The sequence below is a fragment of the Mytilus trossulus genome, chromosome 5 (assembly GCF_036588685.1).
Source record: "Mytilus trossulus isolate FHL-02 chromosome 5, PNRI_Mtr1.1.1.hap1, whole genome shotgun sequence".
Lineage (NCBI taxonomy): Eukaryota > Metazoa > Mollusca > Bivalvia > Mytilida > Mytilidae > Mytilus > Mytilus trossulus.
The window spans coordinates 24,986,085-25,013,795 of NC_086377.1; the positions used below are offsets into that span (position 1 = coordinate 24,986,085).

General features: G+C 31.6%; 2 protein-coding genes across 2 annotated transcripts; both read right to left on the minus strand.

Annotated features, from left to right (window-relative positions):
- Positions 1–39: 39 nt before the first annotated feature.
- Positions 40–13,252, minus strand: LOC134717780 (von Willebrand factor A domain-containing protein 7-like). The gene is made up of 9 exons (XM_063580274.1): positions 13,007–13,252; positions 11,411–11,527; positions 10,396–10,569; positions 9,951–10,023; positions 8,943–9,034; positions 2,852–3,043; positions 2,423–2,641; positions 1,574–1,693; positions 40–218 (listed from the first exon to the last, which is right to left on the minus strand). The coding sequence occupies exons 1-9, from the start codon at positions 13,245–13,247 to the stop codon at positions 40–42; spliced, it is 1,407 nt and encodes a 468-aa protein (XP_063436344.1). The 5' UTR covers positions 13,248–13,252.
- A 9,027-nt stretch (positions 13,253–22,279) lies between these two features.
- On the minus strand, positions 22,280–27,324 carry LOC134719535 (uncharacterized). Its single transcript, XM_063582528.1, has 4 exons — positions 27,261–27,324; positions 25,636–25,841; positions 24,559–24,688; positions 22,280–22,490 (listed from the first exon to the last, which is right to left on the minus strand). Exons 1-4 carry the CDS (start codon positions 27,318–27,320, stop codon positions 22,284–22,286), a joined length of 603 nt encoding a protein of 200 aa, XP_063438598.1. The 5' UTR covers positions 27,321–27,324; the 3' UTR covers positions 22,280–22,283.
- Between the last annotated feature and the right edge of the window lie 387 nt (positions 27,325–27,711).

The following is a 27,711-nucleotide window of genomic DNA, read 5'->3' on the forward strand; positions in this document are numbered from 1 at the left end:
AATTAATCTTCGACAGATTATGCAAAATTATATTAAGAATTAAGTACCGGTAGCTCTTCTTTTTCTCAAGGGACTACACGTCTCATTTTGCACGAAAAGTTGAAGATCAATATGTTTCTCTTCTGCAGCACTTATAACAGTATCTCTCTCTGCTTCGTCTTTTGCTGGAGCATCAGTATAGAAGAAAATCGTGGATTGTTCTTGGCATAACTCAATAGCTTTAAAGATCAAAACAGACACATTAGTTTGTATTAAGCGTCTTCTTATAATAGACATACTCAAATCGCTTAAATGTACTAATGCTTACATATGCAAAAGCTAATTGATGATTTATAATCCTTTTCGACAAAAAAATCTTTGTTTTCCATAGCGTTAAGGGAAAAAGCGTACTCCATGTACTCATACCAAAAGCTATATAAGCGAGTCAAAACGTATTTTGATTGTTTTTAAGGTCGTTATGAACATATCATACAAGTAATAGTGTCAGTGAGACAGTTCTTAATCCAAGTTACAATGTGTAAAAAAGAAACAATTCCATATCAAAGAAACGCTTTAAAAGGGAGCCTTGGGTCACACCAAAAACTAAGCTTTTGACTTCTAGTGGTATAAATTTATTCGAACAGACAAACTATAAATATAAAAAAAACGCGAGAAAAACACCTTTGAACCACATCAAAAAACGACAATCACTGAACAAAAGATCCCTAACTAAGGACAGATATAAACAAATGCAACGGATTTAAACGTTTTTACAGGTTACAGGCGTCAACATTCACCCTAACCTGAAATAGTAGTGTAACATTAAAACATACAAAGACAAACAATAAAATATCAATTGAAATGGCTTAACTCAATCAAAAAGAAATATTATCAAATACTGGTAAACACACACTGAACGAATAAATTGATCTATGACACATTATAAATACAATATAAAATAAAGAAAGAGATGATGAAAAGCTATGTCAAAAAGACGACTATAACCTTAGATAAAACTGCCTTAAATTAAAAAATTAAGAACAAAGAAGAATTCAGATAGACTTATTTTGTTGTAAGGAGTACGTTAATATGTTTTACAAAATAATTCATTTGTTGGTCATAGTACGAGAAACATAAGTAGTAAACATTTATCGTCACAATATATACTTATTGATACCTATTTAAAATAGTGAGACGAGATAAACCACAAAATGAGTAAATATTAATAACAAAAATGATGTACAAATTGTATGAACATGTCAAATTAAAAATAAGTACGATTTGAGAGTACCTGCTGTTTCTACAATCTAGTTAAGCCAAACACAATAACTAATAAAAAATCATGCATGCGAGACATAAATTAACTAAAACACGACGCAGGGATTTTATCTTATAATAGATATTTATAATTGTATGTATAGATGAAGCAATCCCTATATAGAAAATGGAGTGGATGTGAATTCATACATCTGATCTGATCTGACTTTTCTAAAAAGAACCAGTGAAATTATGTCACACTATTGAACAGTTAATGGATAGAAAATGTATGTTGAAATGGAGACACATGTCCAAATATTACATATTAATGTTATACCTTTCTCTAATCCGCTCATTGCATACTCCGGACAGTCAAATCCTCCTTCTACAGTAAGATTACCAAGTGCACTTATCATTTCTAGTCCGTTTGAGGTCGTTAGGCGATGCATATGCTTTACTACAAATACAATATTTTAAAAACAGAGTTATGTTATCAACAGACTTTTCAAAATAACGTTCATTATACTAATATTGACTATGAATAGTTTCAATTAACTATAAGTGCTGTGTTAGTTTACATGAATATACTACTTCAATTAAAATGCCTAGATAATGTAGAGATACAAACAGAAGTTCATGCAGACGGACTAAGACTGTCGGTATGCTTCAACAACATATGAAATACGATGACATCATCTACCTGTTTAAAAGATAGAATGATTTACAAATCAATCATTAAAACATTACACCAAATACTTCAAGTGTAGCAACAACAAAAAAAGTACTTAAACAAATAAGTCTTTCTATCACATACAAAATTTATATGTACGGTTTTCATATAATTGTTTTACCTTTGGGTTTTTTAAAATTTTCTAATAAAATTAGAAAATAAAATATATTCTTGTATTTTGTGTGTTGTGCGAGTTTATTCAGATTTTTCTGGTGATGTTTTATAAATCCATGAAATTGTATGAGTAGGAACGTTTCATTAAAACTATTGGTCAGGGTTGCATATTTCACTCTACAAAAATGCATAATTTTCAAATGTATTTTACGAGGTTCACAAGTTACGACGGACTGAATGTTGACTTGAGAATAATGCTATCTTTGACTGTTGTATCATGATTTCAGTCCTGAGTATGTATATTCGTATTGTTTCATTATTCACAAATGTTATAACAACTACCTGGATCATTGAACGTAACTAAAATGTAATTGGATGGCGCATTTGGAGTACCGAAAACATTAGTGATGATATCTATGCATGCCTTTCGAACTTCTTCAATTTCGTCTCCCATGGAGCCAGTGTCATCTATCACAAAACCAAATGACGCCTGGTAACGCTTAACCAACCCAAATATCTGTACAAATGTGTCTGCGTTCATGTCGTTTATGATACCTATATCTGTAACACAAACAAATTTGTGTACGACATATTTCGTCATATAAATCACTGCATTATACACCATTCATGTGAAAAATTGTATTTTGTTGAAAAGAACAAAAAATCAAAATTTCTTTTTAACATTAATATGTTCAGAAATTAAATTGCATTCTAAACAAATATTCAATGAACAAAACAATAAAATAATGTTATAATTAGAACAAGTTATACCCTGATCTACTAGAAATTGTTCTGTTGCCTTCCGTGCCGCATAAAATGCTTTATAATGTAGATGGCGGTGAGGGGAATACGTAGAGTCTAATCTATCTTTGTTAATTCCACCTTTGGCGGTTCGGAAACCATTTTCAGTGTCAGTACTACCTCCAAATCCACACTTCCCTTGATCAAAGTTGTCATTCGTTTCTACAATGAGATAGCCTTTTATTTTATACGCATATGTTCCTCTTCATATGTAACGTTGGTTGACGTTACAAATCTCTAACTGTAAAAACGATGTATACAAAATCCAGGTATTCATTTTGACGATAATTGTTGACTCCTGTTCTCGTACAATGAACATCAAACATACTTTTTTTGTAAAATATATCTCCGTACACCATGGACTTCTTACAACAAATATGTTTATTAACCTGTGAACGTTATCTCTTAAACGGCAGGCTGTATAATGTTATTGTTGTCTTTCTTTTGTCATTTATCAATTATTACGCTATATTTAATCAATTTGATTTGACATTATCTCGTAGATCAATCTAAGCGTACGTTTACTTTTTTTTGTTAATATGTCTTTAGTTTGAGTTAAGTAATTTTAATTGATATTTAAAAGTGCATCTTTCTAAGTTCTGATGCTGCACTATGATCTTAGGTAAGTATGAATATTTACGCCTGTTTGAAACCGAAGCATTTGTATGCGCCAATCATTAGTTAAAAACCTGGAGTACTGTTGTTATCGTTTTGATGCTGGTCAGTGTGAGGAAAGGCTCCGTGTTAACGAGCATACTTTGACCTATAGTGTTCACTTTTACAATGCGTGTGACTTGTATGAAGAGATGTTTAATTGTCATTCATACCACAGCTTTTCATATTGATTTTTTTATATATAGTTATCGAATACACATGTTCATTTTGTGAAAGTTCTTTGTGGGACAGGAATTTATGCAAAAACAAGGAAATTGAAAAAAAGATTTTCATAAGAAGAAAACCAATAACTGAATGTTTAAATCTAAGGCTTTGAAATGGGTTACTGTTCAAGTATTATTTATGATTTGTTCTAAAATAAATCTGAATCTTTTTTGATAGTTATTTTATTTGCATGCAACAGATGACGATAAAACAAACGATTTGTATCACGTTTCATCACAAGCAGATGCGCTCATAAAGTACTATTAATCATATTTAGATATTGAAACCGTTGTAATACGAGTTAAATATAGGTATTTGTTTGTTTAATGTAGTATATTCGGGCGTATTCAGCAGACGTTGCACAATAAGCATATGCAATTAGAAAGTAACTACACGTTTGGACATTAAGAATAACTCTTAATCAATTGAAAGGAATGAAACGTTAGGTAACATTTATGTATTAAGGCGAAGTGTACGTAATTAAACTTCACAATGGATTTTTTTTAAATTTCACATACGAATAATGCTTGTAAAATTACACCAGAAAATGAAATAAAAAAAGGGGGTAACCGTTTTCGTTTTTGAGATACGAGCCGTTGAAATTAACTACAAGATACACCAAAATAACAAAGGATATATAGGGAAAATCATCAAAATTAGCAGGTATTTTTACATCATCAAGATTTTCTATTTTGTTGGACAATGGATTTTTTTCTAAAACTGATATACGATTTAAAAATGAAAGACGAATCCATCGGTGCAAAGAAAGTCCTTAGCAACCGTATTAGTTTTTACGCTACTCTCTGTTGAAGTTTAGTTTTTGGCTGGAACATTGAAATTATCTGGCGACGTCATTGTCTGCAGTAACGTCGCCACAACTTCTACGTCGAAACTCTATTAAACCGTACAATGCCGTAGCAATGGCGTTCGTGTGTATTACCCATCTTCCTATGTATTACAAATGATCTTACGCTATAATTTGATAAGGAAATAAACTAACTAATTTTAAAGAATATTTCTGTCGCAAAAGAAAATGCAAGTTTGTAAATTAATTTACCGCAAATCAAAAAAAATTGCCGTAGACTCTAATTTCATCTTTTCTATATTAGAGTGATTTCCGAACCTTTTTCAATGCTGGCATGGATTGTTTAATTCTTTTATGAATCAAATATCGAGTTTGAATTCGTCCCGGTTAACACAGTGTTGTCAGAAAGAATTGATCGGCTTTAATACTAAGATCGGGTATACACCTCGTTTTCAATCTTTAAGTTACTTCTGTATGTTTGTATTTAAAAAAGTAGACCTATTGTCTGCATATTTTCATGTTCGTCATTTCTGCATGTTGTTAATCTGAAGATTTGCACACAATATAGTCTACATCATAAACCTATTTCACTAGTCATGTTTACACACATGCTAAAGACGCATCTCTGCCAAAACATATTTTATTTTACAAAATTCCCAATCTCTATTACTTTCCCTTTTCTTTAACTAAATGACAAAGAATGATGTAATGTTTGCTGAATGAAGTTTCAGTAACATAAGAAAATATTTGTTTCTTCCATGCATTATTTGTTAAAAATCCACATTAAAGGATTTAAATTGATTGATTGATTGTTGGTTGCTTAACGTCCAGTGGCAAATATGTCATGCATGTTCAGGATGAGAACGAGTTAATAATAAAAACAATAGGAAGTTTTGTTCATAACAGAGGCCATCCGGGATGATGGTCTGGGAAATTTGGAGTGCCACTAGAAAATGAGAGTACATGTATATTGGATAGGGACAGAAATTTTGCCGCGTGCAACAGTCAACATATTCAACCCTTAAATTATAGTTGTTGTAATGGTTTTTAACGGGCATAGAGTGTGGCACTCTCTTTACACGAGTCATCGGAATAGCGTTCCCATTCTGACCGGACGTGACTGCGAGCTTAATAAATCATGCACAGCCAAACGGACCCTCCTCTTCGGAAAATGTTTTACTGCCGGTCGGGAGAAGACCAAGCGACCACATTTCGTTTCCCCAGTCACCCTTGGGGGAACACGGATTTAAACAATAAACACAATGCATACTATGGTACTTCAACTTCTTTAGTTCTTATACATCCGTGGCTTTAAAATGTTCTGCCTTTAGTGTCCCTTATCTAGGTTAATCCAGAAAAGCGCTTCATTTCATTTTATCTTCAGAATTTTTTAGACCGCAATGAGGTTAAAAAGAAGGACTCGCTTATACATACATTTTAAAAAAAAATTAGAAAAGATCGGAGTATTTGGTATAACTACCAGTCGCAGATATTTCATACATGTATATTCAAAATGAAAACCTTACACCTTATGTGATTCTTTTGAGATCGACGTACCTAGTCAGTGCAATAACGACCGTAACATACCCATGCAGTGTTATGAAATAAAATTTGTGTAGGGTAATGAATTAAATAGCGATGAATATAGAGTAACGCTTTAAATTAACTGGTGTAAAATTAATTATATAAGAATGCGACCTTATGAGAATTATCATGTTCGATGCTTTAAAAATTTACCTAATAAAATGTTACAAGAATGTACTCAGTGTAATGCACGTAGATTATTCATACTGTATTGCTACACGGGTTTACCTAGCAAAGTGCCGTACGAATATAGCTTCTGCATAATGCAAATGCACGGCTTTCCTATTTATTTCATATAAAACAACAAGGAGATGTGGTATGACATCCAATGAGTCAACTACCCGCCACTGGTTAAATGAAGTCGATGTAAGCAATAACTATAAACAACCAAACTCTTTTCAACAATTAAAGGGACAAAATATAATGTGTAGGCCACAAAAACCCCGATATGAAAAATGCAAAAAATTTCCAACGAGAAAATCAACAGCCTTATTCATGAAAAAAATAGTTACGAAAAACAAATACCATATTGTGAAGTAAAAGACTTGAACCAAAGTGAGTAACAACCAGCAAACTATAAGTCCAATAATACAAATCTTTGGAGTTTAAAATGATTTATATTCAACGATTTTTATCGGATACATTTTTTTTTTGGGGGGGGGGGGTCAATGTTGATAATAAGAAAAGTAATATCCTATAAATTGTTTTTGAATGTAAATGATATGAAACTCCAAATTCTTACATTATTGGACAAGTAATTGGCAGATCTTTACGGGAGTTGGACCCTCTTCTTTGGGCCGATCAATGCATTTGAATGGGGACATATAGTTGGAATCCCCCCTTTGTCCTGGGTTGGGGACCCCTTTTTTTTAATGGCTGGATCCGCCCCTACTAGTACACCACGGGCTTCTCAATTCTTGTATTATGATCTATTATCATGAACTAAGTGAAAGCATAGAGGTGACTGAGTGCGAGATCTTCCTGGATAATCATTGAGGTCGTTTATATGCATTCCTTGCAGTAGACTTCCGTTAAATTTTAAAAAAAATCTTTAAAATGCTATCGAAATGTATAAAAAGTCTGAACTTATTTCACCTCTCATTCCACTAAACATTAAATTACAGTTACAAGTGCCACAAAACTTTCCTGGCCTCTTTTCTTTAACCGTAATGATATTTTTCTACTCATTCATAATCTTGAATTGAGACCTATTAGGAAAAACACGTTACTCAGTCAAAATTACATTTTGTTCTCTAATTTGAAATGATGCACACAGGCACAATAAAAAAAAAATAATTTTGCTATCTCTTCGAAATTGGAATTTAAAAAAGAAGAAATGACGTGTGATATTTTTTATCATACATGAATCTTGTGTATTTGTAATTTCAATTTCAATTTGGTTCTAAATTTAGATTTAGATTTTCAATAAATTTCGGACGGAATAGAAGACACCTGTTTATTTTCTGCACATGTATGACATGTATAAAAAGTTGAAAACTGGAAGTTGAATGACATAGTTTTTACTTATTCTAAGATAAATGTTTAGAGTGATCACTTTTTAGTTTACTATGAGTATATTTTTGGGGCCTAATTTGTTAACTTTCGTCTTTGTTCTTTCGACTTGTAAGTGTTGCCCTAGACTAGTCGTCAAATTTTATTCTCTTGGTATCGTCTTATTTTCTAAATTGATATAAAACATGTCCTAAAATTTTCATTAGCACAAAATACGAACATGTCAACGTTTTTTCAATCTAATAAATAATTTCATATGTCATTCATTAATTGTTCGGTAACCCGCTAAAACTTTAAGTTGAGTACTGTGTGTTTTTGTTCAAAACTACGGCTTTTAAAACGATATTGTTGGGTCAATTCAGGTTTAATTTTAATAATTAAATAATTAATAATAGAAGTAGAATCGTCACATGTTTATTTATTTATAATTCTGTTGTGAGGCGATTTTACAATCTGTTGATATAAGTTTTTACACGAAATGGCTTTCATGTCCCATGCGTCTGAAACAAAATAAATCAACTAGTATTAAAGTCAGGCTGCACGAAACAATAGAATGCTTTGATTTCTAAATGGAGTATTTCAGATAATTTCTCATGATTAGGTTTTTTAAGACAGCACGGGCGTGCTTTTTGGATTTGTGATAGACCGCAAGAAGTATTTTCTCTTTCGTGTGTCCTTTCTTGGAGTAAGGGAGATAACTTGCGTAACTAACGTCGAACGTTATTAATCCCGTATTCCACTAGGTGCGTGCAATTACGTACACTTCGCCTTAAACTTATATTCGTATCGTATTTTTAGTGCACACCCCAAGGGTGACTGGGGTATAGACGTATGGTCACTTGGTCTTCTACCGACCGGCAGTAAAACACTTGCCGAAGTGGGGCGTCCGTTTGGCTGTGCGGGATGTATCAAGTTCGCAGTCATGTCCGGTGAGAAGGGGGACGTTAAATCCGATGCCTCGTGTAAAGAGAGTGCAAAGCTCTTTGCACGTTAAGAACACTTGCAACAACTCTTTGAGGGGTCCGTAGGTGGCCTGTTTCAAAGCAAAATTTCTGTCCCTATCCAATATACCCTCATTTTCCAGTAGCAGTCCGAATTTCCCCGACCATCATCCCAGATGGCATCTTTTGTACCAACCTACCTATTGTATTTATTGTGAACTTGTTCTCGCCCTGAATATGCATGAAATATTTACCACTGGACGTTAAGCAACCAACCATCAATCAATCAATATTTTTAGTGCATAAGGTTAAATTCAGTTTGTCTAAAATATATACATACTATATGGAGGTTGGACATCTTGGCCCGTCTGGTATCCGCTAGTCAACATATCGCTTACCAATAAGTTGTTGTTGCAGGAATTCTCTATTGTTCTTATGAAATAAAAGAAAGATGTACACATATCAAATAAACACCCTCTGCCTTTGCTATTATTGTGTGTTTCAAGTTTTTGTCTGGCTTTTGGTATATCCCTTTTTCTTCTTATACTAACATGCCTATAGTGTCACGAGACTCGCTCATTGTGATTGTTATCATTGAATCAAGAAGGGCACTTCAAATACCAAGATCAAGATTGAAGGCAATCAAAAAAGAATAAACTTGATTAAGACCAGCTATTCTTGTTGATGAATAAACCTTAGTATGAAAAATTAAATATACATATTGATGTTAACAGAATCTTGTTTATGTTTGTATTGCTTTTTGTTAAGAAAAGCAGATTTGCCCGTTTTTATTCAGTAATGCATCTATATCACTTTGTATTCTGTTCTTCACTACACATATGTATTGTGATTGTTACATAGCTATAAATTATATCACCGCGCTTCGAACTGTTCTGAATTTTCAGTTTGGAGTATTTTGTTGCGTGGTGTTAAAAGGTGTATGTAGTTTATATTGAGAAAATATATATCAAATATATGATAGTAGTTGTTATTTTATGAAAATGGGAACATGAAGGAATTATTTCTGAGTTATATTTACTTATAGTTCACTTATGCTAATATTGCAAGAAAACATGGACATTAAAACAACCAAACTCGAATGAAATCAAAATAACATGTGTTCATGTGGTCCAAAAAGGAGAACATTTTCAATGCATGCCTTATTTTTGTGATAATATAGGTTAAGTTTAGTAGTTAAAATGAAAACAACTTTTTATGAGGATCAAGTATCACAGAAGATAACACAAATAGATTAAATATGCTTGAAGCAATTATTTTTTTTAATACTTTGCAGCTACATGGGCACCGTTTTATGGGTTTCAACTGTTTATTTATATAATCTACGTACCCAGAATTGTCACAATCTTGGCAAGTGTCCACCGATGTACCAGCAATAGCCATTAACGCCCTATTTGGGACACCTATGCCACAGGAAGAATGCATTAACAATCAATGTCATGATACCGAAAATGAATATTTTGATTTGCTAATTTGCAAACATGTTCTGTTATTCACTTTTAAAAATGCAGGATAACAATATATATATATCTGTTATATAAGCCCAGTAATTGAAGGCTTTTATCAGTTTTGTGTAAATCCCTTTCACTTTGAGTCACTTAAACAGTTGCAAGTTAGAAACGTTTGTTAATGTGTGAATGTAATGAACTGTCCTTTATGTAGAATAATTTTAATGTTAATTAGATTGTTTGAAAAATTCCCGCAAGAAACTGTCTGCATTAGCAACGTTGTGTCTCCACTGCTCTTTAATTTTGTGTTTTCATATGACAGCTTACCAAAATCTTTGTAAACAATATCCCCATTCATTTCAACCCAGTTAGTGCCGCTATAAAAAGCCTGTATAGTATAAATACACTTTCCAATCATTTTGCGAATCAAAGAGAGATCTGGTTCCGTACTTTGTGACAGTGTCTCAATTTGTTTTCTCAGTTTTATAACATGGTTGTGAGCTGAAAATATACATACAATTTAATCATTTACATGTATGTCATTAACCTCAGTAGCAACTGTATACTGTGGATTCATTTATTTTCATGGGTACTAATTTTCGTGGTTTGAGGAAACTTACATATTCGTGGATATTTAATTTCGTGGTTTTGGTCAAGTCTACACTCATTCCTTTACAAAATTTGTATTTCGTTGAACATTTGAATTCGTGGTTCTCTTGTTCCCACGAAACTTACGAAAATTGGTATCCAACGAATATTAGTGATTTCACAGTAGTTATAAGTAGCTTTTGGAGGTTGAATTTTTTCTAAACATAAACTATTAAGGATTTACTGGTATGTTAAAATTTTATATACTTTTAGATTTATTTATGAAAAAACACCGTTGTTTTACTCTACTTGATTATTTTTTATGTATGAAATACATTTTCAAATTAAACAAGTCTTGACCACCTAGATTTTCACAAAATTACCATTTGAATATAGCATGAACGCATGAATACAATCAGGAAACACATGTGAACAGTGTTCAAAAATCACTATTGGGAAAAAATAAACTCATGTTATTGTACAAAATCATGAAAAATTTACAAAAAGTTTTAAAATAAATAAAAAAAAATGATAAATATATTACCCCAATATAATGATTAATACTTCAAAGCAATACAATTTTTATCAAGATAAAATTACACAATGATCATGAGTGTCGTTGGACATACCTTTGTTCAGAAGATCGAATAATATTTGTGACGTCTGACACTATGATACACTCAAAAAATATTTAACAAGCGGATATCTTAAATATTTATAAACCTATAGGCATGTTCATTATACACCGTCTTACCCAATTCAATCTGTTCAGAATTGCAGTGTATATGAGCCTCTTTTGACTTTTCCTGATCCTTTACATTTTCTACTATATCAGTTTCCTTTTCAATGAATTTCTCATAGCCATCTGAATCTGAAATTATTGAGATGATAATGAAAAATAGATATACTAAAATGAGAAAACACAAAATTAATAAAACTGACAAAATGCCATCTACAAACTTGACCACCACGAATAGAATATCTGTGACAGCACATCAAATTTTGTTAGCTAGAACACAGTTTTTTTTAAAGATTTATACATTCCTGTTTTTTTTTTTTTTTTTATCTTAAACAACAGATTTACAAAACGGTAATAAGAGAACATATTCAACAGAGCTAATTGTTAAATAAAAAATGGTAATTAATTATTGCCAGCTTACATTTCATTCGGATGGTTAAAGTCAAAAGAAACCTCAAATTAAAAAAAAATAATGCATAAGTTTTTATAACTCGATGGATAGTTTCCATTATAAAACTTATATACATATACTGGCTTTTTTAAATCTTTAATTTGTTCATATTGTGAAGAAGTTGACTTTATTTTAATTCCTTTTTTTAGGAAGCAATTCCCCGACATAAAACTGTATGCAAAGTGACTTCCGTGTGACCCATCTCGTAAAACTCTGGTGATTGTAATACGCATGGATGTCCTTTAAAGAAACTGTTATCTGATTGTACATGTTAAACACGTACTCAATATACATGCTTTTGTGTTGATCTTTGACAGACAGGTGACAATCGTTAAACTTCGGCTTCAAAACATTAACTTCAATTACCTACCACATTTTCACAACAACACTGACCGATTTAAAAAAAATTGACGATTTTACGAAGTTATGCGAAAAAATGATAAAATCGTGCACAGAAGACTAAGTTTATGATGTTTGTATGCATTGGTTCTAGAATTGGAATACCATTATTTTTCACCGGTCACTCGTTTATTATGACTTTAAGTTTAGTTGTCTCGTTAGTAAGTATACTCCTGTATTAATTGGTATGCGATAAAAAAAAAAAAAAAAAAAAAAACACAGAAAAGGCACCTAATGAAAAACTAAAGATGAAAAGGGATTACGAAAAAGTAAAAATAAACACTATTATATTGTACTATGTCAATTCAAATATAAGTTATATAATTGCAATATTATGAATTTGAAAAGTATTACCAGATGCAAAAAAGGACAAGACAAAATAAGAAATGATATAATGTTGTCTTTAATACTAGGCTTATATTTTGTAGCGCTATACACGCATTTGTCTACAAAATAATCAACAGTGCAGCCCACATCTAAGCATTCTGAAGTATAAATCAAACTTGAGGTAAAAGATCATTAATCTCCAGAAATATGTTGTTAATTTGTTATGGTATATGTATTGGGTTGTAGACTGTTTCTTGTTTTTCCAAATTTTGTTTCATTGGCCAATGTATTCTTTGTTGGAATATAAAAAAAATTAGGTGTGGCATTTTGGTGAAATATCCTACCAAGTACTGTTATGTTACCACAGAAGGGGTGATCTTAAAAGAGTGTGAAATACTCTCGTGAAGAAACAAATAAAACAAATACGTACTAACCATTTCCAAATAATGTGTTAACTGCGTCAATGACATCGGTTGTATCATCTATCACTGTTAAGTTGTTATCCTTTATGTATCTACCAACAGCAATTCGAATGGCAACACGTGTTATTTCTGCATGGTGTTTAGTAAATGAAGCACTTCCGGTTAAAGCATCTGGCGGAAATCCTCCTGATGGATGGTTTGTCAGAATCATTATCATCATCCATATGACTGCCCATATTGTTGGCATTATCATACTGATGTTTTCTATAATTTGATTTCATAGATTTCAATAACAAATTCAAGACCGGACCGAAAGGAAATTACATTAAAAGTATGCCTTTTCATTCAGTTTTTTTCGGAACTACATTATATACCACTGGCCAACTGTGTATGCGTCGTTTAAATATTATAATACGTGTATTTCCTGTTGTGTCCGGACTGATCACTTGGGGGTGATTTCGTTATAATTTTATGAGATCTGCATTAATTTTAAATTGCAAAAATCTTTACTCGGAAATGCCACTTTAAACTTATTTAAGAGATCCGCACAATAGACACAATTTTAAAGTTAAATAACTTTGTATTTTCTTTAGCATTATAATAATTCGTTTGATGTTAGTATCTTTAACTATTGCTGGGAGGGTGTTGATGATTGGCATGGTCAGTTTATTTTTTATATAGAGAAATTCCTCGTATTGCTTTCCAAAGTCGTCCGTTGATATATTAGGAAATTTCAAAGAAACTACGATTCTTTTTCTCCGTCATGTTTAGTTGTCCTTGAATACATTTAGCTATAGCATTAATTGCTTCTTGGTCATAATCTCTTCAACTGTTTTAGTTCGTACAAATCAAATAAAAGTGGTCAGCTTTGAATTGTTCCTGATCAAGTACAATGCAGAAAATTGCATAATACACATAATATTTTCACAGAGATGTTCTGTAAGTATGTGCCTGCCCTAATAGTCCAGTCAAACTAAGATTTAACCTCAAACTAATTGCAACAGAAAATGTTTTAGTTCTAATCTATAGCATTATGCCCTTTATATACACAGAAAAAAGTCCCATAAAATCTAACTTGAGGAAAACTCAAAATCAACATTTTTAATTTCCTATGGAAATTAACATTGGAAGGGGAGATAACTCTTACAAAAATGAGTCTTTTTGTGGTAAGTTTTTGGTTGTTTTTCTTGAAATTTAGGTATAGTATGATACTTTGATGGGGTTGTAAGTTTGTATTTGACTAAATTATTTAATCTTCTACTCGTGAAATGTACAAAACCGAAATGTTATGGGTAGTTTTAATTTTTTTCGTGCAATTTTCATTAAAGAAATTGCAAATTTGAAGCTTTGTGACCATTTTGAAAAAAACAATGTGAAAATTCGGTATTGTTTATACCTGCATATTATATTTTTTCAGCAACTTACCTATCTTAAGAAACTTTAAACCCCACAAAGAAGAATACATACTTAATTATTTTGATTAAATTTGCGGTTCTTTACCTTGACATGTTGAAAAATTCAAAAAATGGTGAACTAATGAATTACGAAATCGAGATTATAGCTTGATAAAAGATATGAAAACACCTTTAGAGTTGTTTGTTGTACTCTAAAGACCGCTAAAACATCAAGAATAAATAATTTCTGATGAACAGAAGCGGAAAAAATATAATTTTGTATCAATTTTAATTGATATTTCTGCCTTTTATGCAAGAGTTATCTCCCTTTTCAATGCAAATCTCCATAGGGATTTTAAATGGTGATCTTTTTTAGTCTTCCTCAAGTTAGATTTTATGGGACTTTTTTCTGTGTATATTTGGGGTATAATGCTAAAGATTACAACTCTTTAATCATCTGTTGCAATTACTTTCGGGTTAGGGTCAAATTTATGCTAGATTGACTGGACTATAAGTCAGGAGCCTGTAAGTCAGTGATTGTCGTTAATATGTTATATATTTGTTTTTCGTTCATTATTTGTACATAAAATAGACCGTTACTTTTCTTGTTTGAACTGTTTTACATTTTCGGGCCTTTTATAGCCGACTATGCGGTATGGGCTTTGCTCCTAGTGAAGGCCGTACGGTGACTTACATTTTTTATTATTTCTGTGTCATTTGCTGTCATGAGGAGAGTTTTCTCATTGGCAATCATACCACATCTTCTTTTTGGATTCCTCACAAAGCATCTATTTTTTTTTAATTAAAATCGTATAGGTATTGGCCTTTATGACAGTCAATATGATACATCAAGCCGCAACAAACAAAGACATACTTACTATTTAACTGCTAGTTTATGCTATTAATGTAATATATATCAGCAATGGCTGATTTATGTTCATTGACACTTCCTGGTCAGTAGTATCACTACGTTTTGTATAATTCCTCTTCCAAAAAAGCCCCTAATGACAGATGAACACAAAAATCATTTACAAATTTAAGTGATCCCAATTGCACCGCTGACCTAAATTTATTGTCATCTTTTGGCAGAATATAACTAATCTAATTGTACATACTATATAACTAACAAAAGATCGAATACCTTGGTGTATTTAAAAGATATAATATCTCGAATTAGTATTTGTAAACATTTATGATATCAATAATAATAGGTCTATGTTTACAAATTATAAGGCTGGTACCTTTGATAGCTATGATAACAGATTTTATTTATGTTGTTTTCCTGATTTTACTTTAAATTGACAATCGAACATGCTAGGTCAACAAACTTCTGGGTTTTAAGAAATTACAAGTTAGGTTTTTATTCTTAATTCATACAATGTTTTAGAAGTGTACTTTATAAAGTTTTAGTTCAAATTTAAACTTAAGATTTAAAAATACTACTTCAGATCGTATTATCTTTATGGAGAACACCAAACCATGTATAATATAATAACTCTATACAATGCCTATCAATCACATTGTTTCGACAATTAAGTTAAATCTAAAACTTAATGATTGAATGACTGATATAGGTATTTTATGACTAGGTTCAAAGAAAAACTGTTCAGCTTAAGACTAAAAGATGTTAACCGTGTTTAAAACAAAATAAACAATTTTAACTATATTATAAATGCTATTTTTTATTCGTGATTCTTCTAAAACAAAGCCTTGCAAAACTTTTTATATTTGTTATTATTGATGCAAAATTGTGTTCAATATAGCATTAAACATCTGGAAAGTGAAATTTATGATAAGATATATGCAAATGGAAACCTAACTTTGTTTCAAAAATGAATACAAATGCATATTCAATTACCATTCAATAAGATATCGAATACCAGGTGCACTGAAATTTGTAACTAAAACAAATGTAAGAAATAACAAAATACAACCTCAAGCATACGACCAAACTTAAAAGACCTTAAAACATGATTAGTTAGATTCATACATAAAGCATCAAATAGAATAATTGTACTTTTTCCAGGTTTGTAGAAATTATTAAGAAATTATTCCGAGATAATGAAAGCTTCCGGTATTTGTTTATGATAACCAGAAAATTTTGAAATGTTCCTTCGTCAAACAATCTTTTAAAAAAAAAGCATATTATGGCTGACTCTGTGTGGATTGTTTTTCAATTTTGCAGATACATGTATGCAGTCAGCAAGGGATAACGATGAGAGATAGAAACATTGTTCAACTACTACCATCGTGTCTAACATCAGAGGAATTCGAAGAAGAAAATAAAGACTAAGTCTACATGTTATATGTGATTTGCTTAATTGGGTCATCAATGCTCTTCAACTTTTTATTTGTTTGGCTTTTTAACTATTTTGGATCTGAGCGTCACTGATGAGTCTTATGCGCGTCTGGCGTGTCAATTTTAATCCTGGTACTTTTGATTACTATTTATACCTCTTGGTAGGTGCCACTGCTGTTGGACGTTTCGACCCGAGGGTATCACAAACCCAGTAGTCAGCACTTCGGTGTTGACATGAATATCAATTATATGGTCATATTATAAATTTTCTGTTTATAAAACTTAGAATTTTTCGAAAAACTAAGGATTGTTTTACCCCAGGAGCAGATCCTCAATGCTCTTCAACTTTGTATTTGTTTGCCTTTTAACTATTTTGGATCTAAGCGTCACTGATGAGTCTTATGTAGACGAAACGCGCGTCTGGCGTGTAAAATTGTAATCCTGGTACTTTTGATAAATATTAAGCGTAAAACTAATTTAAAGATAACTCTGTACATGCAAAATATACACCTTTAAAAAAGTGTTTTTCGCTGGATATTTTTAACAATCAAATTAATTATTTGTCATGTTTGTATCTGTTCTTTTTTTCTTTAACAGAAAGTTAACTCATTTGCACTCATACCACATTTTCTTCAATCTAATCTGTTTAAAGAATATAAAAAAAGGAAAAATCTTTTAAGGTTTGTGTTGAATGCTCTGTTCTACTTAGGTAAACATATTGAGCTAACCATAGCAATACACAAATTTTTAATTGGCTTTAATTGTGATGAGCAATCAGCAGCATAGTGCTGAAATTCAAATTATTTAAATAACATCTTCAGAATATCTCGTTACCAGACTTGAGAAGGACAAACAGACAGATAAAAATATTCTTAAACATAGGAAAATGTGGTATGAGTGCCAATGAGACAACCCTCCATCCAAATCACAATTTATCAAAGTAAACCATTATAAGTCAATGTACGGCCTTCAATACGGTGCCTTTGTTGGCTCACACCGAGCAACAAGCTATAAAGGGCCCCTAAAAACTTACTTAAACAATTTTATTTACAATCATTCAAGACGAAAAATTTTTATTAAAAACAAACACACTTAAAAAGTAACATCTTAAAAAATATCGAACTCTGTCTTGTATGAGGAAAATTCAAAACGAAAACCCTTTATGAAAAGGCAAATTAATAAGCTCAAACACATTAAACGAATAGATAACAACTTTGATATTCCTGGCTTGGTACAGGCATTTCTGATGTAAGTAATAGTGGATTAAACCTGGTTTTATATCAAGATCAACCTCTTACTGGTATGACAGTTGCATAAAAAAGATTCTGACTAATATTTTCTTGTAATTTATCTTCAGAACGACTTTAAATGATATGTCATTAATTCAAAAATACATCATCTTACATCATTTTAGCTAAATACACGACAAAGATAAAAAAAAAAACATATGGAGAGAATATCTGACCTACAAACATACAAATATGTACATAATTTTTATATGCAAATTATACTAATTGAAAATAGCAGGTTGGTATATAAATTCTAAACAAAATGCCCAAAAGAGTTCATGTAAACAAGTCTAAAGCCTACTATAAAATGACGCATACAAACGACACTTTATGTTTAGTCCTTTTTAAATCATCAGATCGTTGTAAAAATATTTGAGAAACTTTTGTAAAAAGTTGTTACATAAGTCTGAATGAAATTTAAACAATTACCTCAGAATGACTTTCATTTTACAAATAGATTGGAATACGGTATGTATTGATATAAACTTTTATCAGAGAACAATATCAAATCATGTCAAAAGAAAACGAATATAAATGGCCAAAAACTCTTCAGAGTACTGCATTGATGTGAACATTCTTTTAATCTGATAGGCTGATTTGTTTTAAATATACTAGCCAACAAAATAAACGATACAAGACCTTTTTTTACAAATTAAGGATACAGTTTTTCGTTCATTGAATCAAATAATACTTAATCATTATGGAAATATAAATCCGTTTAAACAAAAAAATTTTTGGCTTTCGTGACGTTTTTGGCGATTTTCTTTTTTACAAAATTTACATCCGAAAGGTTCCAAATTTACTGTGTATTGTTTTCACATCTAAACATCTAAACAATTGATTTGAGACAAAAATAAAAAAATCCCAAAAAATTGAAAAAACAATATTTCATCCCATTAGTTAAACAGGTCAGGACCACTACCTAATATGGAAATGCATAAATTAGCATACTTATGTACTCGCACATGTAATTGTTTATTTACATGTGACGCAATTCATTTTTACCTAGGTTTTTGACCAATCCAGTAAATGAGTCACAATGCATGATGGACTACTACGTGTTTACAATCAACCAAGTCCACGTGTTATTTACTGAAATACAACACATTTTTTTGTGCAATGCGGGATTCACAATTTTGCTTAGTTTTTCATTTTGTGTATCCTCATTTATAGTTCGTGATGTAAAGTATTACTTCCATGCTCAGATTAACGAAGAGTTGTTTCTATGTGAAGAAAAAAGGGCTTTAATTACCCGATATATAGCCATAAACATGTTTGATGATGGCACAGATATTTCATTATTTTGTCCACCGGGAGCAACGAAACAACAACGAAAAAACACAATTACCCATGAGACAAACTTACTGGTGTAAAGTAAGCCGTCGATAACAGCCGGCGCTGATATTCAAGAGTACAGATAATCAGTAAATGCAAATGTGGGATCCTTGAAGTTTGTGTTCGTAAAAATGGCGAAGAAACATTTACATACAAAGCAGTGTTAACAAAATCTATAAGTATTTTTGTTGGTCACATTTCAGTATATGGGACTTCCAAACGGTTCCCTTTGTTTTGAAGGTAGTGAGGTCAATAACTGTAGTTTCAATTTGTTCGTTTTTTAACGGGCTCGGCCGGACATTTGCTAAACTGAATAAAATCATTACAGCTGATTTCTTAAACCTGCAAAGTAAAACTTTGGTTGGCTTGCTTGCTTTGTTTGTATAGTTGTTTATACAAGCTTTGAAAATAAGATTGACATATTTAAACAATACATATATATTATATATATATATATATATATATATATATATATATATATATATATATATAGGCATAGTTTAACTTGTATATTTTATATTTTGTACAATATACAAACAAAGCAAGCAAGCTAACCAAAGTTTTGCTCCACATGCATTAGGAAATAAGCTGTAATGATTTTATCCATATGTATGTGCGACAAGGTGGAAAATTTGATATGTTTTGTGAAAATGGCAGCGTTGGATCTATAATAAAAAAGTAGATGTGGTATGATTGCCAATGAGACAGCTGTCCACAAGAGACCAAAATGACACACAAATTAACATTTATAGATCACCGTACGGCCTTCAACAATGAGCAAATCCCATACCACATAGTCAGCTATAAAAGGACCCGATATAACAACGTAAAACGATTCAAGGGAGAAACCTACGGCCTTAATTATGTATAAAAAAATGAACGAAAAACAAATATGTAACACATAAACAAACGACAACCACTGAAATACAGGCTCCTATTCTATATTTTTTTTTGATGGGATAGATTTTTTGTCCTTTTATATATTTAATTGGGTCGGGTTTTTTTGTTTGTTTTTTGTTTGTTTGAATTATTTTACACAAGTAATTTTTGGGTCATTAATAGCTTACTTTTTACCATTGGACCTATGACTGCTTACTTTACTAAATTATGTCTTTGTTGGAAAGATGTTTCATTTGGCACTCATACCTCATCTTCTTATTTCTATACACAAAGCACGTTTTAGAAAAATAATAGGCAATATGGCACCCACTATGATCCAGAGACTTTTAATATAGGAGATATTTGATATATGTCATGAGGACAGCAGCCGAACGATAAAAAAAACCTGTGATGTATAGTTTGTGATAAAATTAGCAACAACCGGATGTTTTCGATGGATGAAACTATAAAAAAAAATGTATTGATCTATATACCGTACCCGCTCAGTGGCGGATCCAGGGGGAGGGTTCCGGGGGATGGACCCCCTTTTTTCGACGATCAGTGCATTTGGATGGGGACATTTAGTTGGAACCCCCCCCCCCTTTTGTCCAGGATTAGGACCCCCTTTTTAAAATGGCTGGACCTGTCCCTGCCGCTTTCATAACACTTATTTTAGCATACTGAATATTATGATGTTCTTACTATTAGTTCAGGTCCTGATAAAAAAAAAATACACATTCAGTACAAAAAGAAGTGTTTCAATGAAAGTTTCGTGTTTTTCTAGGCAGAAATGATTTTGCAATAACATTATACAGGTTTAAAAGAGCTCAAATGATTTTCTTACTGGACAGTGGTCACTTCATTGGATATTTCACTGTGTCATGTCGTGAAATTAATGCTGGTTCAATTCATAACAATGCAAAAAAAAACCGGTTCAACTACTTTTGCGAGGCGAAAAAGAAAGTCGAATCATGAAGCCAATAAACAATATATTTTTTAATCTGAGCATGCAAATTGAAGATTACGTTATATATTTTACATTAAATATATTTGAAGAATAAAAACTTTGGTAATGAGAGTCCCAGACAATATATTAATTGACCGTTTTCCCACAAATTCCACGTGTTTTAACTAGTAGTTTACTCGTAGTAGCCCACAATGCATTGTAGTTCATTGAGTCGATTGGTCAGTTTTTCAAGGCCATATTGGCTTTGTGTTTTGGAAATTACTATGCAAATATTCTGACGTAAAAAAATCTAGAGTTCTCGACCTGTTAAAACAAGACATAACTTGATAAGCATTTTGAATATTTTTTAACAAATTTGAATTTTTTCAGCACTTAGAAAATTATTTGTCGATTTTTTATTCAACTTTCCGCAAAACTTATTTGCACCCAATGATAGTTTACACGGAATTTAGATACTATCCGACAAGTTTTGATTTTCATTATCACATGTGCATACATTGCAAATGAAAGCTTTTTAAAATAGTGTATCTCATTTTGTTTTATATCTAATACTTTTTGATAAATTTTATTTCAAAGTCGTGTATCGTTTCTTTTGTTGACTAGTATATATGTGTGGTAATCATTAATTGTTGCTTTATTTTGGACTTTGTGGTATAGACTCGATTAAAATTTCGAACCTACATTCGTTTATTAAATCTATAAACATAACGATGACCTTAAAATTAGTCTAAACAAGCTGTATAATGTCTGACAGCTGGAAAAAAATATACTAAAACATGTTTCGAAAGTGTCACCTACTCTGCAAAAACAATTACAAAACTTATTTGCATAATAAATCATTAAACAGAACATAAAAAATGTTAACATTAATTTATTGAAAAATCACTTAAAACTTTTATAGTCTCAAGTGTTATATATACAATTATTGGACGGATTCTAAAAAAACAAAACTTGCAAAAATCAAAGGGGTACTATTACAGTTGCTTAATAAATTATACAGTGTTTACGAATATAGTTCAGACAAATTTGTTAAGCAAATCAAGACTAGACTTTACTGCGTGTCCATTCCTATGAGGCACATATGCTGTACGTAATCTTGTAGGAAATCAACAACTGTTTGTGAAACTCAATTTAAATGTACAGAAACATTTTTGAATTGTTCTGTTGAATCAGATTTCTCCTGATGTGGATAACTGTTTGATTTGAGAGTATTGATTTTACTGGCCCCCAGTTTTGGTTTGATAGCTTTTCGATATATTATTATTCCAGTTACCAACGATGCAAATAAACACGCGCCAATAATTCCACCAATAACTGCTATAGCAATCTGTTCCTGAAAGAAAAGTATCTAGGATGCGAGTATAATGTTTAAAGGGTGAACAGTAAGCACAATAACATACCAACAAAAAATGCCAGAATAAGACTTGAATATATCATTGCTTGTGTTCATGTTTTGTTTAAATCAAAAGCTTACGCTACAGATTAACATACTAATGTATTTTCATTGAAATATTTTATGACTCATCTTATATTCGAATGTTTGTTCTTTGAGGGTATGTACTTCTCATAGATACCAGAATTATTATTTTTTTATTTAAGACAGAGGCGCGTTTTGTCTACAAAAGACTTATCAATGAAGAATGATATAAAATATGTTTAAAAGACCAAATAAAGTACGAAGTTGAAGAGGACATTGAAGTCCACAAATTCCTGAAAATTTTGCCAAATACAGCTAAGGTAATCTATTTCTGAGGTAGAAAAAGCCTTAGTATTTCAAAAATTTCAAGTTTTGTTAACAGTTAATTATAATTATGAATCTTTCAATGATAACTCAGGTCACCGACTGGGCTGGTGATACTCTCGGGGAAATAAATCTCCACCGGCAGTGTCATCGACCCAGTGGTTGTAAATTAACTCATTGTAGATACCAAGATTAAATGTTTATATTTACGCCATACGCACGTTTTGTCTACAAAAGACTCATCAGTGACGCTTGAAACAAAAAATGTTAAAAGGCCAAATAAAGTACGAAGTTGAAGAGGACATTGAGAACCAAAATATCCTGAAAGTTTTGCCAAATACAGCTAAGGTAATCTATTCTTGAGGTAGAAAAGCCTTAGTATTTCAAAAATTTCAAGTTTTGTGAACAGTTAATTTATAATTATGAATATATCAATGATAATAAAATTAACGATACCAATTTTCTTACACCAGATGCGCATTTCGACAAAACATGTCTCTTAAGTGATGCTCGTGGCCAAAATATTTGAAATCCAAAGCTTATATAAAATATAAAGACCTATAAACAAAAAGGTCCATAAAGTATAGCCAAATCCGTGAAAGGAATCAGAGCTTTGCATGAGGGAGATACATTCCTAAATTTATAATAATTTCTAATATTTTGTAACAGCAAATTTTAATAACACACAAAAACCGTATTTTCATTGGTTGGTGATACCCTCGGGGAGTAATAGTCCACCAGCAGAGACATCGACTCTGTGGTAGTAATAAAATTTAAGGTACCAATTGTCTTGCCCCAGATGCGCATTTCGACAATACATGTCTCTTCAGTGATGCTCGTGGCCAAAATATTTGAAATCCAAAGCTTATATAAAAGATGAAGAGCTATAATCAAAAAGGTCCATAAAGTATAGCCAAATCTGTTAAAGGAACCAGAGCTTATGATAACTAAGGTCAACATATAGATGTTAGATATCATAGGTTTTATACCATAAGATAGAAGGTAAAACATTTTGCCCAATAACACCAATGTCTGTCTTTATATAAGACGTGAAAGGTCATAAAAGGTCATTTGCTATAATTTTTTCTTTTGATTTGAGACCCAAGTTATACCAATGCAAATATAAGGTAAAAGGCCGCGTCGGTATTTTCCTCCAATAGTTTAAAAATCAAATTTCGTGAAAAAAAGGTAAATTCATAAAATTACTGAGCTCCGAGGAAAAGTCAAAACGTGAAGTCCCCAATCAAATGGCAAATTCAAAGGATAAACCACATCAAATTAACCGAACGGACACCAACTGCTATATTCTTGAATTGGTACAGCCATTTTAAAATGTAGAAAATGGTGGATTGAACCTGGTTTATAACTCTAAATCTCTCACGTACATGACAGTCGCATCAAATTCCGTATGAGAAGGAGCTCCATAACCTATCAATATTTTAGTTTATTTTGTTTCTTCACTTTTGTTCTTTCGAATAATAGTAATAATTTTAAATTTGTTTTTTTTTTAATTTCACCTAGGAAGTCCATCACTAGTTTGACAGTTACATATCAAATTTCGATTGCTGCAGGAGTTTTCTAGGGTCATTTTAAGATAAACAGTAGAGTATATGTATGTAATACAAAAAACAATTGAGTATTACAGTAAACGTTTACTTACTGTTGTTGTCAGCAATTGTTTCGAGGTGGTCTGTACTGGATATACATTACCGAGATAGAAATGACATCTGGCAACGTTACTATTTTTGTCGATCACTGTTAGGTATGCAGATGGCGTGCAGCAATCACCACTGAAAAAATATCACAAAAATATAATTTGTAATGAAATCAGCATACTATCAGCAGTATTAAAGAGCTGTAAAGTTTGAACTTATCTGTTGAATTTGAATATAAAATATCGTTAAAAGAAAACGTGAATCTTGTTATCAAATGATATGTTTGACGAAAAGTGACGTAAGTGTAGTTGGATTACATATAATATAAAAGGAAGACAAACTGTTTTGGAATACACAAAAAAAAAACCAAAAAAAAAAACCGAAAGAGTTAAAGTGTCTATTACATGTTTATCGATTTTTCTCAAATTCTCATATTTGGTTTTAAACAAATTTGAAAACGAATATCCAAATCCTAAGGCGGTACCTTACACTACAAGGAGATAAATCTTTAAAATCATCTTAACGTTTTAATTACGTTGTGTTGTTAAGGAAATATTAAGCTTCTCAGTGATCAAAATCAGTGTTTGTCACACTGCTTTATACCCAGTGTAATTTTCTGAAATAATGGTAGGTTCAAATTTTTTGCTTTTTTGATATTTGTCAAAGGTTCAAAGTAAATGCTTTCAATTGTCAAAATTTATGAGCCATATTGATTTTGGTGAAGGTGTTGGGAATCACCTTAATTTTTTTTTTAAATAAACACTTTAGGATGCATGTACTCAAGAATATAAATCAGCGTTTTGTGACGCCATCTAATTAACCATTGATGTGACTTTTGAGGGCGACGGTCAGTCATCAAACCAGATATACAAATACGTAATTGTTATAAAATAGATAGTGAATGGACATAAAATATCAAACCGATTATCTGGTTTTCGGCGTTACGATATAAGTCGCTCGACACGATTGCAAGGTGATTCTTTCACTGCGCTCAAAACAATTATATTGATACTCTATAGTTCATTTTCGACAATATGAATGTACAGAAAAAACGTATAACACAAATTTTGTAAATATTCTACCTTGCACTTATATTTATGGGGGATGAATGGTCACTGCTCATTTCGAATGCCCATCCCGTTGACCCAGAAATAGACGACAGTTCAGTTGTATATATTATCGTGGCTAGACTATTCCATGTCACTCCTGAACAAGACGTGGTATTCAGGTTATCACATGTTCCAACTAATTTGTCAACTGTACAGGTAGGTGCAATATCCGGACTTATCTAGAAAGATAAAATCAAATCTTCCACAATTACACATTGAATTACAGATCAACATAACTGAGCTGCGTCTGATAGGAATTGACATTATGCATATGAATATCAATACACCTGCCAGCCTTTTTAGGTTAAAACTATTCTTACGGAAAGCCTGTAACTATTTCAACATGGAGTTGTTATAAAAACCCTCACAAAAAGACCAACATTCCTTTTTCGATTTTTTTTAAATGCTCCAACATCACATTTATAAATGTCCATGTTCATGTGCATGAACATTATGTAATTTTTTCTCCGAGGCAGCCTTATTACAATGTAATGTTGCTTTTTTGTGTCTTTGAAGCATTAGATGAAACAAAGATGAGATATTTCATAAAAATTGAAGATACCTGAATTTATTTAATTATCATAACGGCAATAGTTTTCTAGTTAAACTATTTAAAAAAAAACAACTCTTGATTAGTCTCTGTCGTTTATTAAGATAATTACCAGGAGTGTAATACGACGAAAAGTAAACTACAGTATCTTTGACATAAAAACAAACATGTCAAAGGAGTAAATAGCACTAAACATAACTATAACGTGCCCCTAAATTCTGTCATTAGCCAAATGTTTCCTTCCATAATAATGAGAAAAGTAAAGGCAAATCTTCACAACAAAAGGAGCCTAGGTGTTTGCGAAGTCTAAATGATCGATATATAGTTCATTGCCGGTCAACTTCGATGTTGTGAGATTAAATCTCGAACGCTGCAGATACGGTTGACTCGAATCAAGGATCAATTGAACTCTGGCTTTTCCGCTGAGAAATACAAACGTGCTGAAAGTGACCTTAAAAACCAATCATACAAGCAAAAACTAGAGATAAAAAAAACTTCAATATTGACTCAAGTCATGCCTGCCTTATATTAATTGATTTGTCGCTACATTTTATCATTATCTCAGATTATATACATTGTAAGAAAAAATATATTAAATGCAATCAATCAAGTATTTTATAATAATATTAGTAGAAATAGACGTTTCGTATGGTTAATTTTACTTGAATAAAGCCAAGCATGTATAGCAGGATCAAGAGGCTCCGTCGACCCAACTTGTAAAACGCGGTTTGAAATTCAGTTGATTCCAGATTCTTACAATAAGAATTCAGAGACTACACTTTTAAATTTTGACTGGCTTGAACCACAAGATGGTCAATTCAGCGTGACGTTAAAGATGACGTTAGCATGGTTAATGCATTCAGAAATTTGAAATTAGAATATTTGTCCAACGGCTTATTGAAACTCTTACATTAAACTTGTTTTCCCATTTGTAATGATAATAACAGTTTACATGCATAACCAATAATAAACTGTGACAGTTCACGCAAGGCAACAATATTTTAATTAAATTTGCTTCCAAATATTAGATTAGAAATATAATACGTACATAAATTGTTTGACTGTCATGTACAAGTGCATTCACTGATCCCTGTTTTCCAACTGTCATATTGTACGTCCTGACAATGAAAACAAAACTCAGAAATCATCATCACATACAGTTATAGTTACAAGAACACAAAATAGTATTGGTATACACATGTTTCTATGTTAAAATTATTGATTTGTATTGTATATATAAAGAAGATTACCAATGAGACAGCAATCCACAAGAGACCAAAGTCACACAGTAAATAACAACTATTGGTCACCATACGGGCTTCAACAATGAGCGAAGCCCATACCACATAGTCAGATATGAAAGGCCCCGAAAAGACAATGTAAAACAATTTATACGAGAATAACTAGCGTGCTTATTATGATTGCCTTTACACCTCTTTCTGTTCTTCTATATACGATGTAAAACTATTTGCTAATATTGAATGTATAGTATGGTCTGT

What these genes read in the sequence shown, in the direction of transcription:
- LOC134717780 (XM_063580274.1), bottom strand. Translation starts at nt 13,247, where the DNA reads ATGATAATGCCAACAATATGGGCAGTCATATGGATGATGATAATGATT. An exon ending in TAACACATTATTTGGAAATG is followed by an intron (nt 11,528 to 13,006) that starts GTTAGTACGTAT and finishes CAATAATTTCAG; the next exon opens with ATTCAGATGGCTATGAGAAA. An exon ending in TATTGTTTACAAAGATTTTG is followed by an intron (nt 10,024 to 10,395) that starts GTAAGCTGTCAT and finishes CCTGTGGCATAG; the next exon opens with GTGTCCCAAATAGGGCGTTA.
- LOC134719535 (XM_063582528.1), bottom strand. Translation starts at nt 27,320, where the DNA reads ATGACAGTTGGAAAACAGGGATCAGTGAATGCACTTGTACATGACAGT. An exon ending in ATGACAGTCAAACAATTTAT is followed by an intron (nt 25,842 to 27,260) that starts GTACGTATTATA and finishes TTATCTTTCTAG; the next exon opens with ATAAGTCCGGATATTGCACC. An exon ending in CCCATAAATATAAGTGCAAG is followed by an intron (nt 24,689 to 25,635) that starts GTAGAATATTTA and finishes ATATTTTTTCAG; the next exon opens with TGGTGATTGCTGCACGCCAT.